Raw genomic sequence first — 20,628 nt, forward strand, 5'->3', positions numbered from 1 at the left:
TTTAATTTTAATTGGATCACTTGTTAATATTTAGATGTCTGTTTTTTTTTTTTTTAGCAGCAGAGAAATGCTTTTTTTTTGTTCCCCATATTGCTTGAAACCTGTGGCCTGCGTAATAATGTGAAACAGTGCATTTTAATTTTAATTATTGTTATCATTTGGAGGTTAGTTCAATAAAATTGAGTTTATACTTAGATTTTATTTATACTTACCTGACTGTCATTTGCATTGACCATTTAGGAAAATCTAAGAAAAATATCACAGTATATAACAGTGTGTACGCCCCTCCTTTCGATGTATATGGTGATGTTCCAGTTCACTTGTAGGGTCTTTTGTGAAGGCTCTCGTGCAGCTGTTGGGGCTTTCATCGCGGCCCCTTCTCTCAGGCTCTCGCATTTTACTGAAAAAGGTCACGCTCGTAACTTCCGAGCCGGCTCCTCTTACCCCCTGCCACATGCCAGGGACCCCTTAAGGCCCGACCCGCCCTGCTGACTGCTGGACGGACTTAAGTCCAGGCGTGCGGCATTGTGTCCCCCCCGTCCCCCCGTCCCCGATCGTGCAGGGACCAGCTGTGCCCAGAGAGACAGAACGAGGGAGAGCGAGAGGCGAGAGGTAGGCCTGCCTTGGTGATGTTGATGCTATAAATAAGGGTTGGGCTCAGTTGAAGAAGTGACAGCTGTGCACTGGAGCAAGAGAACGTACCTCAGCAACGTCCTCCTCTCTCCACCTACAGGAGGTCAAAACACAAAACACAGCAGAGCAGAGCAGCCAATGGGAGTCAGTTAAAAAAATGGCATGCAGTTAAAAAAAATTGGACATTCAGTTTTTTATTCACTGACATAGTATGGGACATAGCAATTTGATAGGAACCTGTAATCATCTCCCATGACTTTTGCCCCATCTTCCATGGAAGAATGCTGCACCGATCTATGAGAATTAATAAAGCAATGTCAATTAATTATTGCTTCAATAAAAAACATCCATTCTTTATTGTCCCATCCATCTGGCACCCACTATCAGGCCTCAACACTGTGCCATTCATTTCCAATAAAAAGCATTGGTTCCTTTAAACACATAGCTACCTAGTGCATCATAAACATTTAAACAGAGGCAAAATTTATGCAAATTAATCCATCCAGAGACATGCATCTATCCAATCAGAAGAGAGCTGCTTATGCAACAAATAAAACATTTGTTCCATATTTAAACGTTCCAGTGAAGCATAGTGGAAAAGCGAATTATTGTCGTTTTAGGTACTATATCTTTTATAATTCAATTTAATCCAATAATGCCAAATTACATGGACTCAATCATCGCAATACAGCGTGAAGAACAGCTGCCACTATGATAAGAAAGATCGCTGGTTCGAGTCCCGGTCATTCAGCTTGCCATCAGCTGCCGAAGCCCAGAGAGAGCACAATTGGCTTTGCTCTCTCTGGGTGGGTACAGTACAGTAGATGGTGCTCTCTCTTTCCCCTCATCACTCCTAGGGTGATGTGGATCAGCACAAGGCTGCGTCTGTGAGCTGATGTATCAGAACCCAGTCGCTGCGCTTTCCTTCCGAGCGTATCCTAATGAGTGGGTTGGATAATTGGCCGAGCAAATGAGAAGTCAGAAGCTGTTATGTGGTTCAGCCTTCTAGGAAGTTTCCAGTATCAACAGCTTTAAACTAAGTTTGTGATACAGCTGTGTGTAAAAGATTAGATATCCTTGTTTAAAGTCAACTTTTGTTGAATTTTTAATGTTAATTTTTAATATATAACATATCACTAGTAATGCCCCCAACACCTGGAAAGTGAAGACTAGCACATGCCTCCTTCGATACATGTGAAGCCATGGTGCTCTCTGACTTATGCACTATATCATATATATATATATATTTTTGACATTTTACATTGTGTGACGATGCTATTTTTTAGTTGTTTAGCTTGTTTACTTGCATTTCTAGCCTGGATGCAATTGTGAAAAGAAAAAAAAGAAATTGTTATAGAATCTTGTTTGATGAGGTTAAAAAAAGGACTTGACAGTGTGCCTGGGTTTTGACAGTAGTACATGGGTCACTTTCTTTGCATGTGTTCTCGATTCAGCATTGTGCTCAGGAGTGTGTGTGTGTGTGTGTGTGTGTGTGTGTGTGTGTGTAGAGGAGCATCACTTCTTTTCAAGTGTGACCACCTGTCTTTTGTTGTGAGGTAAATAAATAAATAAGCACGGCCGGGCACCAGCTGTCCCTGGCAGTCCGTGCAGAGGTCAAGGGCTCCCACCGCTGGCCTCGCGAGGTGAAGACGTCCAAGTTTCGACTTCACTTCCCCTCCAAAGACTTCCCGCCGCTCGGGGAATACATGCAAATGGGCCTCTGCACAGGCTAAATGGAAATTACAGGGAGGATTTTTGATCAGCGAGGGCAAAAACATAACTCATTAAGTCAAAGCGCTGCGAGGTGAGGCCGGAATGCATAAACAACAGAGGTGTATTTTAGCCCTTCTTCATATTCTTCTTTTTTTTTCCTGTGTGAAGCTGATATTGATCTTTGAGAGAGTTTAAACACACTGCAACCAAACGTAGAGCACCTCTCAAACAAAAAAAGCTTCTTTAAAGGAGAACTCCGGTGTAAAATTAACTTTTGTTGTAGTAAAACATGATAAAAAGTACTTACCTTTGATGAATAGCACACCTCCGTTCTCCTACAGCGTTCAGAGATCCAGAAATTTTAACAGTTTGTCCAACAAACACCCTGCAGACTGGGTGACACGGGGCATAAAATCACTTTTTCCACCGTTATTCAGCTTAAAGTAGCTCCACACCTCCTTGCTAGAATACGGAGAGCTCTGACATTTAAAACGAGGTATTAATAACTTAAAAAGTGCACAAGAAGCTTATTAAAAACCACTGTTTACATCCTATAATGTGTAGCCTGCCTCCTCAGCTATGCTGAGTCTATGTATATATATATGTCTATGTCATTATCAGTACAGTGATGGCGGCGCTCGGAGCTGAAGCTAGCGTTATGGAATGTAAACAGTGTTTTTAATAAGCTTCTTGTGCACTTTTTAAGTTATTAATGCCTCGTTTTAAACTTCAGGGCTCTCCTGATTCTAGCAAAGAGGTGTGGAGCTACTTTGAGCTGGATAACGGCAGAAAAAGCTATTTATCGTGGCCAATTAAGCCTCGTGTCACCCAGTCTGAACGGATCAAAGAGTCTAAAAGCGGCGAGAGTGTACAGTTGTAGCACAGAAAATGGGCCAACGAGTCTAAAAGAGATGAAAGTGCTCAGTTGTAGCGCAGAAAACGAGCCAAAGGGTCTAAAAGAGATGAAAGTGCTCAGTTGTAGCGCAGAAAACGAGCCAAAGAGTCTAAAAGCGGCGAGAGTGTTCAGTTGTAGCCGTAATGGAGTATGATATTGAGAGCCAAAGTGAAACGAAACATCAATTTGAAAAATCTTAGTTTACACTACACTATCAAAGATAGATAAAGATAGTTACTCAAGTAAAATGGTGTGTAAATGATAGTAATCAAGAAAATTATAAGTGGTATATTTCATTATTTGTTTTATTACAGAGTGTGTGGCGAGTGACTGCACATATATATTTCTTCTTCTGGCCCCCAACATAAAAAGTTTGGACACCCCTGGTCTAGAAGGTCTTCCTCGTACCCTTATTTACAGTCAGGTGGCGAGTCCAGTGTGGAGGGAGTATTTGGAGGCTTCTGGTTTCAGTTTCCTGATGATTTGGTCACGCCACAGTGGTTCCAGCGCTGCAAGGGATAACCCAAGAGTCGCAGAGAACAATAGGGAGGCAGGACCAGAGTTTCCAGACAAAGGAGGTAGTAGGATGAGGCTGGGGTTGCTGCAGGGGGGCAGAAGTTTGTGTATGCTTATGTGTTGGGGGGTTGGTCCCCGTGCCGCCTTCTTTGGGGTCCCCCCTGAGCGTGTGGTCCTCCCGGTGGGGGCAGGGCTATGGGAAACTCCTCGCCCAGCAACTCCACTTCTTTAGATGTTCAGCCAGGGAATAATTAGGAGCTTACACCCCGAGAAAATGGCCACTGAATTGGCTTTGAGATTCCAAATTTCTTCCTTTACTCTCTCACCCACCCACGTTCCTCATCCACCCCCCATCCACCTCTCTCCTGCCCAAAACTCCTGCTTGTTTATTTGTATGTTTGTTTGGGAGAATGCAAATGAGCATCGAGGCGACAGCGGCCGGTATTTTCATCGAGGAGGAACTTGGGCAGGGTGAAGGGAGGGACGCGGGATGCTTGCGAATATGCGTTTTTGTTTTTTTTATGTCTTTGTTCAACTAATAATAGCAGCAATATCTGGGGTGAAGCAACTAGAAGCAACTTTTAATCTAAATGTGGTTCGTCCTTCAGCGAAGTTCCCAGTTGGAAACAGCTTTAAAGTTATGCTCCCAACACAAGCAGGGTAAACACCAGCACATGCTTCTGCCTCTTAAACATCTTAAATTGAAGCTGATGATAATTAAAAAAATTTATCCCATTTTCTTCCCAAATTACAAGGAACAATTATCCAATTATCACTAGTGATGCCCCAACACAAGGAGGGTGAAGACTAGCACATGCCGCCATTTGCCGAGTAGCATCACAGCACTAACGCTCAGAGGACAGCGCAGCGACTCGGTTCTGATACATCAGCTCACAGACGCAGCCTTGTGCTGATCCACATCACCCTATCAGCGAAGAAGAGAAAAAGTGCCATCTACTGTACCCACCCAGAGAGAGCAAGGCCAATTGGGCCCTTTTGGGGCTCTGGCAGCTGATGGCAAGCTACATGACTGGGATTCGAACCAGCAATCTCCTGAGCTGATGCAGCCTTTTCTCTCTGAGGAAAGTGCAGCAACACAGCTCTAATACCTCAACTAACAGAAGCCTATCATCTACCCAACCATAGAGGGAGAGCAAGCCAACGCTCTCTCTCTCTCTTAGACTCCAGCTGCTGATGAAAACTATGACCTTGAGTTTGAACCGGCCTTTCTTAGATCACCCAGTGCCATATAAAAAAACTCAACAATTTGACTAGAGTGCCCAAACTTCTGCATGTAACTAAAAATCAGTAGTAGCACTTCAGTAGCCGACTTAGTCATTTTTAATGATGTCTTACCTATTCTAAATAGGCCTGTCACAATAATTTGTTTTTGGATGATATATCGTCCTAGAAATGATTGTGATAAATGATATTGTCATTTTAAGTCTTTTAAATGCCACTGACATAATAGAATAGATAACAGAATAGCATAACAAAACATTTTAAGACAACTAACACAACATTTTTAATTATTTATAGTTCTGAAAAGATATACTTTTTTTTTTACCTACTGCAGTCTTTCCACAGTTATTGAAGCACTGATTTGTCATTTTTTTATGACTGGCTAAAATACTATTCATTGTTATATATATATATATTTATATATTATATAAACAAACACAAATACAAATAAACACAATAAACAATATAACGATTATCAAATATTATTGAGGTAATGTCTATTTATTGTACGATAAATCGATAAACTGTAATGTAATTATTGTGACAGGCCTAGCTAACTTTCAATTAATAATTAATAGAGACATTACATTCAATCAATCATTTAGCAATGTTTATGACTGTTGTAAATTCTGTTATTTATGACCTTTAAGTGTTGCTCAATTCCTTTTAAAGTTTCCTTGATTGCAGAAACAACATTAAATGAGCAGGTGTCTCAATACTTTTGTCCATATAGTGTATGTGTGTAAATATGACCGTGGGGTCGGTGTGATACAATCACCAACTGTAGCTACTTCTGTCTTTATTTATTGTTGATGGAGAGAGGAAGATCAGAGAGCTCCTCAATAATGAGCTGTTGTCTGTATACAGAAACACGTCTACTGTCAAACAGTTGACCTTATTTATGAATAGACAACTGGAAAGAACTACGTTAAGGTCATTAGGAGGACACACGGAGCCACTTCAGCGCTTAAACAGAAGTAGCAGCTGATGCGAGCGCAAAAAACCCTGAAAAAAACACTTTACCATCTGTAAACATGTAAATATTATCCATTAATATTCTGTAAGGCCAATTTACAATCAACACCAAGAGCCAAGAGTGTCTGTTTCTCAAGAAATACACACAGGGTCTGCACATAAAATGTTCTTTTTAATCTATGCATCATCTAAATAAAGATCTAATTCAAGATTGTCACTTTTTCACAGCACACACACAAGGGTACACATCAAAAGCGCCAAATAAAAACCACACAAGTTCCAGATAATGAAAAAGAAAACTGCAAAAAAAAAAAAAAGAAGGAAATTCAACCAGTGTTTCAAATCAAACAGATTGTCACCTACATTCACTAGGGCACTAACATCGAAGCATTTGTTTCCTATAAAATATACGTTTCTTATCAAAAATTATATTAAATCTAATGGCACTTCTACAAAGTCTATTAAAAACGTTCTCCATTTAGTAGCATCTTTCATTACTCAAGTCAAACTCGTATAGAGAGATACAGTAAAATCTTTGCACGAGAAAGAAATCATAAATAAATATGTCTTATGATTATACAATTTCACAGTCTGAACCTCAGAAGACGATATTCCAGTATTATAAGGTTTATAGTAATATGTGGCTTGGCAGGTTTGCGGAGTTACTGAGAGACAGTACTGAGAAATTCATCCAATTTGAACCATGATTTGATTTTTTTGAGCATGTAGAGTTTTGATTAGTGTAGGATAGTGTAGGATTGATTAGTGTCGATGCTTTGTCTATGTGCATTTTGCTGGTCGCAGGTGAAAGATCAACTCTACGATCACTTCTACTACTGGTCGGCCGCTGATCACTTACGTATGGCTATGGCAACTGGATAGGAAGTGGCCTTAAATGTAAGAAATGGACCTTAAGAGGTGTTAAAGTCTTCCTAAGTACCATAACATGCCTATTTTAACCATTATACAACATCATCTGTTTATTTTCATATTAAGCCCTATTTGAATGGGATTAGTTTTACGTGTGGAGTTGGGGTAATGTAATTATTACCAGAATTTCTGTTCGATTTTAGTCTGTATCAAGTCAATCCATGATTCGGTATGAGACAGAAAGTTGATACTTGATGTTGTTCAAGACATAAAAGTCATAAAGCTCATTTTCAACCTAAATTTTCATTATACCATAAAAGGTAATAAATAGGAAGCAACAGACTGAGTCATTTGTGCTTGTTGTGGGTGGTGTGGTGCAGTGGATAACACCACCACCACCTGTTTATGAGCTACTACATCATGAGGGAGACTTGGGTTCAATTCCAGGTCTGGGTGAAAAAAAAATGCTGTGCTATTCCAAAATAAGAGTCCTTGGGCAAGACTCCAAACACTACATTGGCCCAACTCTGTAACAGGAAATACATGTAATAGAAATGTAAAATTACATTACTCCACCACTCCATGTAAAATTAAATCTATCCAAAAGGAGCTTTAGCCTGATTTCATATTCATATTTTTTTTTAAATCATATTTAACGTGCCTATAAACCTTTTTATCAATGAAAATAAACCAATGATACAGATACAGATGGATAATGCACAATGCTACCAGCGTCTGCTATTTGTCGTCATTACAGATTATTATCTGAGACCTACTGGTGTAGAATGATTATTATTATTATTATTGATATTATTTTTATTATAGGCCTCTAATAATGCCCAGTAGTTAGATTGCTGTTAGATCAACTGTTGTGTCAACAAGGCACATACTGTGTAGAACAATCAAGTAAATACATACGAACGAGCGACTTCAGTCTCCCAGTCATTTTAACAACAGCAGTAGTAGTTAAATAGTTAAAACGCACAGGTTTTTAAATGAGAGCACCTACAGTCTTTCAGTAATAGCTGCATTGTACTGGAGATAGTCCAGATGTGAGAGAAACGAAACAGCAACAGCTCTTTATAAAATAAAATAAAATAAAATAAAATAAAATAAAAAAAAGACACCATTTGAACAAAAGAAGCATTGTTCGAGGAAATTCCAGCGAATGGCGTTTGTGGTGCTGCCTACTGTACAAATTCCAGTGTTTTAAATCACAAACATTGAATTAGAGAACTTGAATAATTTAAATAAATTCAAATATGCTTTTGTAGTTTCTGACAGATCCAACAATTGTGCAACAACGTGAAATGAAATGGTTTGAGAGTGAAGTCCAGCCACTGAGAGCTCGATGCGTGAGAAACATGTACCAACAGTACATTGTACCTTTCGTGAGATACGTTTCTCACGTGACACGAAGAAACGTGGAAGAAGAAATGCCCTCAGTAGCTTAGGGAAGGATATGACGCTCAGCTCCCTTTAGGAAGACCTAAGAATAAGAAATCTTTATCTTTTTAGTCTTTAATGGAGGACTTGTTGTGTGTTCAGCATGTGTTCAGCAGGCGCGAGAGCCGAGTTGTCGAGGTTGTGCTTTATGGGCGGGCTGCTGTAATGCCTTGTGCTCAGACGCGAAAGCTGCTTTAAAAAAAGTCAATGGGAAGAATTCAAAAGACTTTAAAAGTCTTGAAAAGTCAACATGGAGGAGCGCAGCTTTTACGAGAGATAACAGATGTTCTCGACTCAAACAGACAGAGATCATAAATAAAATAAACATATTTACAGAACATATACAGTTAGAAATAGCAGCCTACAGAATATCAGTCTCATATCTACAGTCTATATATGCACAAACAAGTGCTTCTCAGCATCTCCGGAGTCAAATCTTGACAAACTGGGATTAAGATGGCTTATCTACACTCAAGATACACAATGAAACGATAAACCCGATAAACGTCCAGCAAAATGATTAAACAATCAAGAATCCCAATCCCAGCGTAGCTGGAATAAAAGTACCGGCACGACAAGACAATTAGACAATTAGACCATTAGAACAGTTCAAAGAGTTCGTCTAAAACTTTCAGAGGTCAAAACTACAAAACTACAGTAAACCATGAACCAACAGAACTAATAAATAATTCTAATCAAGTGTTCTCAGGAAAAACAAAACAATAAAATAAAATAAAAAAAAACTAGTAGTACAGACTTTTAGTGCTACTTCACATCACATCACAACTAAAACAAAACAAAAACACAGCTTAAACCAGAAACAAATGAATTAAATGAATCAAACCAACGAGACAAAAAATAATCATGGAGAGGAAAATTAAGAAAAGCTTAAAGAAAAAGTTAAGAGGAGGGGAAAACAAACAAACAAACTACCAAATAAAGGTCGAACGCTGCACTGTATTGTTAGTGTTCTCAGTTTTACAATTAAACATAAAAAAATGATTCACTGGGGCTTAAAACTGACAGCATCACTTTACTCTGCTTTCCTCTGTCAGTTTAAAGTGTTCTAATATCAATCAACAATTTCCCATTTTCATCTCATACTAAGTTTATTTTTTATGGACCATCACAAATCCACAAATCACTTGATCTATTTTACCTACAATTTGTTTTATTCATGAGCTCAGACTTCAGATTTATTCTTAGCATCTTAAGCTGCAGACAGTTTCTGCATTACTAATAACAGAACTAGTAGATATTTAGCTTTAAATGACATAAAAAGCTTTAAATGACATAATCCATAATCCAGATTGCCTGTGCAGTACACTTCTTCCTTTAGGGTTTATTTTATTATTTTCTTTTCTTTTCGACTGATGTCAGGCTCCATTGACAGGTGAGCAAACTACCCTGATTTACCAGCACTGAAGAAAACAATGACCAGCTTCTGTCTGTATTGTTTGCTAAACTAGATCAAAGCGAAATTTCAGAATGGTACAACTTGACCTAATGCTGAGAAATATGTTTTTTTTTTTTTTGTTTTGTTCAGTGTTTTATTCCTTCAGTAGTTTTTAATAGTTTCAAAACTATACATCCACATAACCTACATGACAAAACCTTAGAAGATTTTTTTTTCTTCTTTTTTTTGTTTGTTTGACTTTATAAGATTGCTGCCAGTGACTGACCAAGTGCATCAAATGCCTTCACTACACACCTCTTCAAGGAGTGGAGGGACCCTTAGGTGACCCCTCCTAGTGCTTCATATCATACAATGCTTAGCTCTGCATTAAAATACAGCAAAATACTAGATATTATTATTATTACAGACAATAATAATCATAATAATAATAATAATAAAAAAAAAACACCTGTGCCCAGTTGTGTGCATATTCACAAAATGCCACCAAAAAATGGCCTAGGCTTCAGAGAAGTAGAGAATGACACCCCTCTATAGGCTTAAAGCGATAGTTTGAATGAAAGGTCAAATTCACAGTTTACAAAACACAAACGTAACTAATCAGCCAAGATATTTGAATCTGAAGTTCTCTTATTGTTTTTGCATCAAAGCTACAAGTATTTTGCTTTGGCATAGACCAATGTCTATTTGAAATGATCTAAGAATCTGATGTGGCAAGTTTATTATTATGTGGCATTGAATTTTTCACATTTCATAATTCATGAAAAGTTATCTAATTCAAACTTCTCCTGGCTGATCAATTGCTATTTTGTTTAAGGAATAAGATTTCTATTCAATCTATCGCTTTAATATGTGATACTTCATATGCAGCTGTACATGTGAACAGGAGTTTAAAGGCAGCGTAAAGAAGCTCTTAGGAGGCTCTTAGCCGATGGCGAGGGTCTTGACGAGGGCGCAGTGGAACTTGCGTATGTGGCGGTAGAGGTCGCCCGACTGCGTGAAGCGCCGCTCGCACCACTTGCAGGCGTGCGGCTTTTCACGGGTGTGCACCACGGCGTGCCGGCTCAGGTTGTGCGAGTACTGGAAGCTCTTGCCGCACTGTCCGCACGTGTAGGGCTTCTCGCCCGAGTGCGTGCGCTCGTGCCTTTTCAGCGTGTACATGCAGGAGAAGGTCTTTCCGCACTGAGAGCAGGTGGGCGCGGAGCCGTCGGGCGACAGCTTGGAGCGCGTGTGCGAGTCCCGGTCACGGAAGTGTGAGCTGAGGTGGAGCTGCAGCGTGTGCGGGCTGGGGAAAGCCTTGCTGCACAGCGGGCAGACGCACACCGGTGGGCCGCCGGTGGGCAGGAGCGCTCCGCTGGATGTGGAGATGTCGGAAGATGCCAGTTCATCTTCGTCGTCGTCCTCGCTGTCCCCAAGAAGCCTCGCTGGCACCACTCTTGACTCTAATCGACCGTCCTCGCTCTCCTCTCGGCCGTGGCTGCGGACACACCCCCCTACGCCAATGCCCATTCCTACCCCCACCCCTACTCCTACTCCAACTCCAACAACCAAAGCCCCCACCCTTCCTCCTATTCCTCCTCCTACTCCTCCTCCTCGCATTCTCTCTTCCTGCTGTTCCTCCTCCTCCTCCTCCTCAACCATGTCCTCCTCCTCTTCCTCTTCCTCCTGCATCATCAGGTGCTCCTCCAGGGCTGGGCCGCTGCCACCACTGCCAGCAAAGAGGGTGGTGAACCCTGTCACCAAATTCCCAAAGCGCCGACTCTCAGGGCCTCCTGCTCTGTCCTCACGCTCTGACAGCGCGTCGTGTTCGCTGTGAACAAGTGGCTCCGTGGCCTGCTGCTGGCTGTCGAGGGCCAGCTGTCCCGCGCCGTCTCGGCCCGACGGCGGCTTGAAAGACAAGTCCAGAGCGCAGTCCGTGTCGTCCGCCGCCCGGGACCTTTGGGACGGCGCGGCGGCCGGACCGCTGACACCGGCTTTTGTTTTTCCAGCTGTTTGGACACGGGGCTCGGCCTCGCCTGACACATAATTGACACCTACAAGGTCCAGGGACCCGGCGGGGTGACCGTTCGCCTTCTGCCTCACCGGCGCGGGCCTGTCACAATCTGTGACAGCCGCGCCGCCGTCGCTGGTGTCCATGTCATCTGCCGGGGGGGCCCTCAGGGGGATCTGCTGCACTTTGCCGGGCTGTAGCTCTCCGTCAGACGAGCTCTCTCGGTCCAGGCAGCTCAGGCCCGCACCGTCGACGAGCTTCTCATCCGGGCAGCACAGCTCCTTGTCTTTCAGCCGGCCTTTGCACACCTTCACGATGTCGTACATGTGGAGGTAGCTGGCGGCGGCCAGCACGTCTTCCACGGGCAGGGCGCTGAACTCCAGCTTCCCCTCATACATAAATTCAAGGAGCAGCCCGAAAGCAGGGGCCGTCACAATGTCGCTGTTCAGATGCACAACGTCCCTTTTGTCTAGCTGGTCCCTGTAGAAGAGGTGGAAGTACATGCTGCAGGAGGCCAGCACGGCTCTGTGCGCTTTGAATCGCGCCTCGCCGACGAGAACAGTGCAGTCACAGAGGAAACCTTGGTGACGCTGCTGACTCAGACACTGCAGCAACTGGCGGCTATGGTCTGGGAACTCCATTCTTCTCTCATAACCTGGCGGAAAACAGGAAGAACTGGATGTTAAATAAACGCAAGGCAGTCATTCACTGAGCGAAAACAGGCTTAGCAATACTAGAGTGTGTGTGAGTGAGTGAGTGAATGTGTGTGTGTGTGTGTGTGTGGTGCTAGAGGCCACTGGAGACAAACAGTTTAGAGTAAACCCTAAACTACCACCCCATTATCGCCAACAAGAGTAAAGTTAGAACACACACACACAATCACAATCACACACGAACACAATGACAAACTATGTTGCTTAGACTACTTTTCATTGAATGTAATACTTTAAAAACAAAGTACAGCACGTGCATGCATTTACTAACTTTGAAATCTGTTTGAAAACCTGATTTTTTTTTTTTGCTTTATGCTTGTTTTAAAAGTTTTTTTAAAAAGTTACATCAACTTTTACAATCTTAACTCAGCAGATTAACAGAAAAGCTCTTTACTGTTTATTATGTATATAAAAAAGTAAGGAGTACAGTAGTTAGTTAAGAATCAAATCGAAAGAAGCTTAGAAAAAACGAGTGTAAAAGCAGAAAGCATTGGACAGGTTATCTGATTAGCTGAGGCTATAGCTACCTTCGTCAGAACAGCACTTCAACAACGCTGAGCTCATCTCGTCACTTCGTAGGATACTTCGTACTTCGTGCTCCGTGCGTGTGTGTGTGTATATATGTGTATATGTGTTTGTGAGCGCGCGCCAGACGGGACGACGACTCGCTCGAGCCCCGTTCTTGGTTCAGAAGCGGCGAGAAAAAAGTCCTGCCCGCGGAAAAAAACGAGTCTCGAGCCTTTTCCTCTCTTTTCCTCCCGTTTTCCTCCCTTTCTGTCCGTCCAGCCCGGCGAGGAACGAGCCGCGCGAGGGAGTGAACCGGCGCCCCGCGCGCTAATTATCCCGCAAGCTGTGGAGTCAGCTGCTCTGACATCAGCGCGGTGGAAACGCTCCCTCCAGCTGTGCTCGCCTTTACGCCATATGTTACCAAACATCGCGCGACTGACTGACTGACTACAGAGACGCCGCTTCTTCAGACTTCATGCTACAATGTTTCAAACACCAAACACTAGAACCTGTGTTAGAAACAGCACGAGCTGAGCTAGCTTAGGTAGATTAGTTTCTTTAAAAAATAAAAACAATCCCCAAAAAAGTATACAAACCTGCTTTTAGCGTGCTGGCTAAAAGCAGTTAATTTACTAACTTTTAACTTCGCTAAAAGTTCATTTTATAGGTTTTACTGGCTTTACAGTCGCTAAGAAACTTTTATTACGCGACAAAAACAAACACCAACACTTTTAAACAAAACTTTATTATTCTTTTTTTAAGTACAGTTTATCAGTTATAATGATATATATATATATGTTTTAACTAAATTTTCATTTATTTATTTTTTATAAAGTTGTGTATGTTTCTTTTTTTAAAAAGTATGTTTTATTCATGTGTTTCACTTAATACACGTCTCTAAGAAGAACACAGCCAGATAAACAGGTGTTCTGTCGACTTGCGCCGCCCATCGATATGTGCTACTCAGCGGCTCTGCGCATGCGTCAAACTGTTAAACTCTTATTTTCACTGTTTTAAGTTACACTTTATTTTTTGTTTTCCCTAATCATTTCTTTGTTTTTTTGTATAAAAAATTATTCAAATTATTGTTTGATTGAGTGTTACAATTTTTATAGCAGTGTTAAAAAAAATAAAACAAGTATAATTAAAAAAAAATCTATAATTTCTGATACTTTGCGATTTAGGCTATTAAAATAATTTAAAGACATCGAGACTTGCTGAATGCGAGCATATTATATGTTAACTTATAAGATTTTGCATTTTATTTTTATAACCATATAACCTATGTTACACATAGGGTAGGCAGCACAGTTTGGCAAGGTTGCTAAAATCGACCTAACATCCAACAAAAAAATAAACGACAAAGCGAACAAAAAACTTAAAAGTCGACGTAAACAGCAGCAGCAGCTATAGTTTTTTTTTTTCCAGTAAGAGCTTTTATCGAATAAACTAACCCAACTAACTAAGTACCGAACCCCAGCGCTAACAAACACCGAAGGAACTCACTCGACACAACTGCAGAGTTCTCCGTTCGCTCCGCGCACGAGCCCAACTTTAACCCGCTTTAAACCCGCCGTACTCACACGAACAGCGGCTCTCTGCGTGCCCTCAGACTCTCCCCCGTCCTCTCATGCTGTGTGTCCAGATGTGGGGGTCTCGGTTGGGTTCGTGGAGCTCGGTTCGACCCCTCCGAGCGAGCAGCGCTCATAGCAGCGGCAGCAGCTGTAGCGGCGGCGGCGGTGGAGCAGCAGCAGCAGCACTGCGCTTGTGTGGAGCAGGTTGTTTAGTGCTCCAGTCTCGCGATAAACTCCGAGCTCAGTTAGACTGTACTGCTGCTTAAACTCGCACCGCGGCAGCAGCACGCGCTCCTCTGCTCTCTACAGCTGTGCTGTGCTGTGCTGATCTGACCTGCATAACACAGCTTCAGTTAGGTAGCTCACCTGTACTGACTTTCATACACAGGTAACATGATTTAAATACAATAGAATAGAGCATTTTCTTTGTTTTTTTTATTATAAAATGGACAATTAAATAACAAACACACCCACACAACAACACAACACAGACAAAAGATCAATAAATAACAATATAATACATAACAAACATACAACTACAGACTAGGTACATTTAGTGTACCTGTGTGCCTAACACACCCACACAACAACACAGCACAGACAAAAGATCAATAAATAAGTAAACCAAAAACTGTGTGGTTGCTAAGGTGTTGCTGTGATATCCGTGGGGGTTACTCCGGTGTTGCAGTTCCTTTTCTTTTCTTTACTTGTCTTTGTTTTTTTTAATCATAAAATGGACAATTAAATAACAAACACATCCACACAATAACACAACACAGACAAAAAATCAATAAATAACATAAACAATACATAACAAACATATAACTACAGACTAGGTGCATTTAGTGCGATTTGTTAATGACCTAACCTGCCTAACACATCTTTAGATATGTAGCTAACCTGTCCTGTGGTAGACTTTCATACACAGGTAAAACGATGAAAAAAAGAATAGAATAGAATAGAAAATGTTCGTTGGTTTTACCATAAATTGGACAATTAAATAAAACCACACAGACAAAAGACCAATAAATAACAATACAATAACCTAGGTGGTTGCTAAGGTGTTTGCTAAGATGTTGCCAGGTGGTTGCTTAAGTGTTGCTGTGGTACCTGTAGGGGGTTGCTATTGTGTTGCTAAGCGGTTGCTAGGTGGTTACTAAAGTGTTGCTATGGTATCCATGGTGATTGCTAGGTGGTTGCTTGGTGGCTGCTAAGGTGTTGCTAGATGTTTGCTGAGGTGATGCTATGGTATCCTATGTGGTTGCTAGGTACAATACACAACAAACATATACAGACCAGGTGCATACTTCAGTGCAATATGCTACCAAACCATTCATTTTATGTTGACAAATGAAAACTGTAATGATACACTTTTATAGTACTTAAAATTGTACTTAAAAGGTTTACTTTGGTTAGTTTATGGTGTAAAACGATAACAATAACTGCTTAAAATGTCCTTGCAAAAAAAACATTAACAAACCAAAAACACTAAGCCTTATCAAACCTAAAGCCAGGTGCCTCCTGCCTGTAGTTGCTGAGCCTAGCCTCTGAAACTCCAAGGTCACAAAAAAACAGAGACCTTATATAGATGGAGACACCTTATCGTGTCCTCGCGTGTACCTCTCCAACCAGAACGAGGGGCACCTCTAATATATCCGAGAGCATTAAAGTAAGAGCAGTTTCTTTCTCAGGAAAATCAAGTGCCCTCTTACTTAGCGGGCGTAGGGGACGTTTAGCAGTGAAGAACCTGGCTAAGTTGTTTTTTTGAACGTTCTAAATTGTGGCTATCCCATCAAGCGAGCCCGGCCAAATGCATTCCTCTCTTTTCAGTAGATTTAAGTGTATAATTAGAGGCCTTTGGAGACACTTCCCGCCTTCTTTTCTGTGCATTGTTATGTGGGACTGATGTGCTGTGTGTGTGTGTGTGTGAGTGGAGTTGAGGGCTATGGGGCTAATCCTGCTCAGTGCTGGAATGCCTTGGCACTGACTCACCCCTTAGCCATGCTAATGTTGCCCCACAGCACAGCCTTCGCTGTAGCAGCCGCTCAGCAGTTCATATTTCTGAACTCGTCAGTGAAGATGCTTCCGTAATGACACCCCAGTTTGGGTGAATTTGCTTTGTGCTTTGTGTTCGTGGTTTAAAGGAGTGTGTTTTTGTGTGTGCTTTGATCATTTAGTCTAGAAAGGTCCTCATCAGTGGGCGAGGCCTACACTCAGGCCCATTGCAACAGGGCAAGCAAACCAATCAATTGCCTGGGGGCCCCTAGAAAACAACTGGTTATGAACTGAATGCAATGATAAACTGTGTGAACGCCCCTTTAAATTCTGTGACGGTCAATACAGGAAAATACAGCACTGTTATCAGAATTCCCCTTTAACAAGGCCACTCCCACTAGTTGTGGATAGGGCTGCCACGATTAGTCAATTAATCGATTAGTCGATTAGTCGACTACGAATTTCATTGTCGACTAATCGTTAATTCGTAACAGTACTGCATTACACAAAGTGTTGGGGGCAGAAGAGCAATGGTCTCCAAAAGTGTCCAAACACAACAGATTACATATTTACTCACTAAATATCAGTACTTCCCATGTTTAGACATTTAAAGGCCTTTAAAACCTCATGTTCCTTTTTTCTAAAATAATCGTTAACTAATCGAAAAAATAATCATCAGATTAGTCGACTACCAAAATAAGCATTAGTTGCAGCCCTAGATGCGCACAGTAGCCAGCCAGGTTAGTGATTCCTGCAGCGGGCAAAATATGAAACTTTAGCAATCATAAAGCGGCTAAGTTAACAGGAAGCTGAAAAAGAAAGAAAAGGAAAGGAAGAGAAAGAAAAGTAAAAGAAGACAAGAAAAACAAAATCACAGTAAGTAATAATAATTCATTATTAACAATTATATGAGTAATGTTGTTTAATATTTGATGTTTAATTTTGCTTTTATGGCCCTGCGTACACTCTCAGATTTTGTCTGTTATGAAAAAGCCTTGAGATTAATTCCCTTTTATCTACTTTTATTATTCCCAGCAACAAGTGCTATGCGTATCATCTAAAAGTCTGGGGAGGCATGGGTGCGTGTGAAGCGGGAGGTCTGTAGACTCAATAGGCAGTATGAATATTAATGAGGCCGCTGGAAGTCCTCCACGGACTTGGATGTATTTTATTCAGGAATACTATCCGTTCTAGAAAAACTTTTAATCACAGCAGTAGCCTTCATGACTCTGAGAAACTGTGAATATCCCCATATGGAATCAAGTTCCTGCAGCTTTTTGAATCTTCTTACTTTTTCATTTTATTTCAAATTTTTTATCTCATTTTCTCCTTAATTTACAAGGCCAATTACCCAACCCACTCATTAGACTCCCCCGCCTCTTTTTGAACTCTTTTTGAAGCATTACAGCGCTAACACTTGGAGCAAAGCGCAGCGACTCGGTTCTGATACATCAGCTCACAGACGCAGCCTTGTGCTGATCCACATCACCCTAGGAGTGATGAGCGGAAAGAGAGTGCCATCTACTGTGCCCACCCAGAGAGAGCAAGGACAATTGTGCTCTCTCAGGGCTCCAGCAGCTGATGGCTAGCCACATGACTGGGATTCAAACCTGTGATCTCCTGATCATAGTGTGGCTCTACCAAATTGAAAACCTCTGGAATATAATCAAGAGGAAGATGGATGATCACAAGCCATCAAACCAAACTGAACTGCTTGAATTTTTGCACCAGGAGTAAAGCAGCATAAAGTTATCCAAAAGCAGTGTGTAAGACTGGTGGAGGAGAACATGATGCCAAGATGCATGATTTAAAACTGTGATTAAAAACCAACCATAGTTATTCCACCAAATATTGATGACTAAACTCTTAAACTCTTAAACTATGAAACATATACCTATAAATAGCAAAATCAGAGAAACTGATTCAGACACTGAGCTATATATCAATAGTGTGTTTTTGAACATCGACACAGTATTGCAAAACGAAATATGGATAATTTGTTATACACCCATTATAAATTTTATTGTTCAGAAATGTGATGCATTCGAGCTACACAGTTGTTTCTATTCTGGACGTTTCTAATTGTTGTTAAGGCGCAGTGAAGACAAGAGCTTAGAGGTGCAGCTGCTGAGCTTGTGCCCTCCACAACTGCTTGGGTCACCTTTGGCCCAAGCCCCAGCTGTCAAACGCTTTTGAAAAGCCCATTTGCAGCCTCTCCCCGGGGTGCTTGGAGATTGTTGCTTTTACACTGATTCAAGACCAGTTGTGCTGCCTCTCTTACAATAGCTGAGGTTCTGATTACGGCAGGGGGAACTTGTCCTTTATCAGTATGAAAAGGTTTCTGGCCCAGGGGGATGGATGTTGGGTTAGTATAGTGGAAACGAGTCCCACCACTGCTTATAAACGAGTCCCTTGGCATATTTATATATAGAGAGAGAGGTTTAGCAGGTTCCTGTTGGGATTAAAATGTATTTCATTTATTGTCTCTAAAGAAAATTATAATGTGCATGCATGTGTAAAAGACAACTTCTTGTTAATAGACCTGTAGACAGTTATTGTGTGTTATTTCCCATGGGTTATTGGGTTATACAGCTCTGGAAAAGATTTATAGGCTGTTTATAGTTATATATTTGATTAAAATGACCATTGTTATTTTATTCTACAAACTACGGACAACATTTCTCCCAAATTCCAAATAAAAATATTGTAATTTAGAGCATTTATTAAAAGAGAATGAAAAATGGCTAAAATAACTTAGAAAAGATGCAGAGCTTTCAGACCTCAAATAATGCAAAGAAATCAATATTTGGTGGAATAATCCTGGTTTTTAATCACAGTTTTTTTTTCGTGCATCTTGGCATCATGTTCTCCTCCACCAGTCTTACACACTGCTTTTGGATAACTTTATGCTGCTTTACTCCTGGTGCAAAAAATCAAGCAGTTCAGTTTGGTGGTTTGATGGTTTGTGATCATCCATCTTCCTCTTGATTATATTCCAGAGGTTTTCAATTCAGTAAAATCAAAGAAATAATAATACAAAAAATATTTTCAGAGCTGTATGTGAAACATCACCTACAGAAAATATGGTAATGGTTAATGGTAACAGACACAGTCACTAAAAGTCTGATAAATCAATGCAAAGCAATTACCTGAATAAAGCAGAGTATTGTTTAAATAAATATGATTATTGAACAGAAATTTGTCCAACCAGCTCTATGTTTCTAATTGGCCACAGGATTTAACACACTGCCTCTTGTCTCACTCTTACACACGAGTCACATGACGCCTGTGGTGATGTCTACACTAAGTGGTGCTCTACGCATGTGTCTGATTTAGGATCTGACTACATGTTGTGTGTATGTAAACAGAGACAGTTGAGTAGAATGTGCCTATTATATTACAGACAGCTGGAGAGTGAATAAAATAATAGAGGAGTGAATGCTGTGACTTAAATCACAACAATTATAATGAAAAACTGATTTTTTATAATATTAAAAAATTAGCCCTTCTTGCAGCCAGTTTTTTAAATTAATATAAAGCTTAAAGGAGTGCTACAATGTCTAAATATACAGCTCTGGGAAAATAAAAATAAAAGGCCACTTAAAAATGATGAGTTTCTTTGATTTTACTGAATTGAAAACCTCTGAAATATAATCAAGAGGAAGATGGATGATCACAAGCCATCAAACCACCAAACTGAACTGCTTGAATTTTTGCACCAGGAGTAAAGCAGCATAAAGTTATCCAAAAGCAGTGTGTAAGACTGGTGGAGGAGAACATGATGCCAAGATGCATGAAAAAAAACTGTGATTAAAAAAACACCAGGGTTATTCCACCTAATATGGATTTATAAACTATTTAAACTTTATGAATATGAACATGCTTTCTTTGCATTATTTAAGAGTTCACTATATTTGGTAGTATAACCATGGTGGTTTTTAATCACAGTTTTTTTCATGCATCTTGGCATCATGTTCTCCTCCACCAGTCTTACACACTGCTTTTGGATAACTTTATGCTGCTTTACTCCTGGTGCAAAAAATTCAAGCAGTTCAGTTTGGTGGTTTGATGGTTTGTGATCATCCATCTTCCTTTTGATTATATTCCAGAGGTTTTCAATTTGGTAAAATCAAAGAAACCCATCA

General features: G+C 40.7%; 1 protein-coding gene and 1 long non-coding RNA gene across 3 annotated transcripts in view; one reads left to right on the forward strand and one right to left on the reverse strand.

Moving 5' to 3' along the window:
- Nucleotides 1-6,127: 6,127 nt before the first annotated feature.
- zbtb42 (zinc finger and BTB domain containing 42) lies at nt 6,128-14,749 on the reverse strand. 2 transcript variants are annotated; one of them, XM_022672585.2, is made up of 2 exons: nt 14,498-14,749; nt 6,128-12,349 (listed from the first exon to the last, which is right to left on the reverse strand). In XM_022672585.2, the coding sequence occupies exon 2, from the start codon at nt 12,333-12,335 to the stop codon at nt 10,629-10,631; it is 1,707 nt and encodes a 568-aa protein (XP_022528306.2). In that variant the 5' UTR covers nt 12,336-12,349; nt 14,498-14,749; the 3' UTR covers nt 6,128-10,628. The 2 variants fall into 2 exon arrangements, with proteins under 2 accessions (XP_022528306.2, XP_022528305.2); XM_022672584.2 differs by lacking the exon at nt 14,498-14,749 and adding an exon at nt 12,935-13,969.
- A 4,536-nt stretch (nt 14,750-19,285) lies between these two features.
- LOC125780990 (uncharacterized) overlaps nt 19,286-20,628 on the forward strand; it is a 74,056-nt gene continuing 72,713 nt past the window's right edge. The window contains exon 1 of the long non-coding RNA XR_007424035.1: nt 19,286-19,484. This is a non-coding gene — a long non-coding RNA (uncharacterized LOC125780990). The remainder of the gene's footprint in view (nt 19,485-20,628) is intronic.

Source organism: Astyanax mexicanus, chromosome 14 (genome assembly GCF_023375975.1).
Source record: "Astyanax mexicanus isolate ESR-SI-001 chromosome 14, AstMex3_surface, whole genome shotgun sequence".
NCBI lineage: Eukaryota > Metazoa > Chordata > Actinopteri > Characiformes > Acestrorhamphidae > Astyanax > Astyanax mexicanus.

What these genes read in the sequence shown, in the direction of transcription:
- zbtb42 (XM_022672584.2), bottom strand. Translation starts at nt 12,971, where the DNA reads ATGAGCTCAGCGTTGTTGAAGTGCTGTTCTGACGAAG. An exon ending in GAAGTGCTGTTCTGACGAAG is followed by an intron (nt 12,350 to 12,934) that starts GTAGCTATAGCC and finishes GTTTTCCGCCAG; the next exon opens with GTTATGAGAGAAGAATGGAG.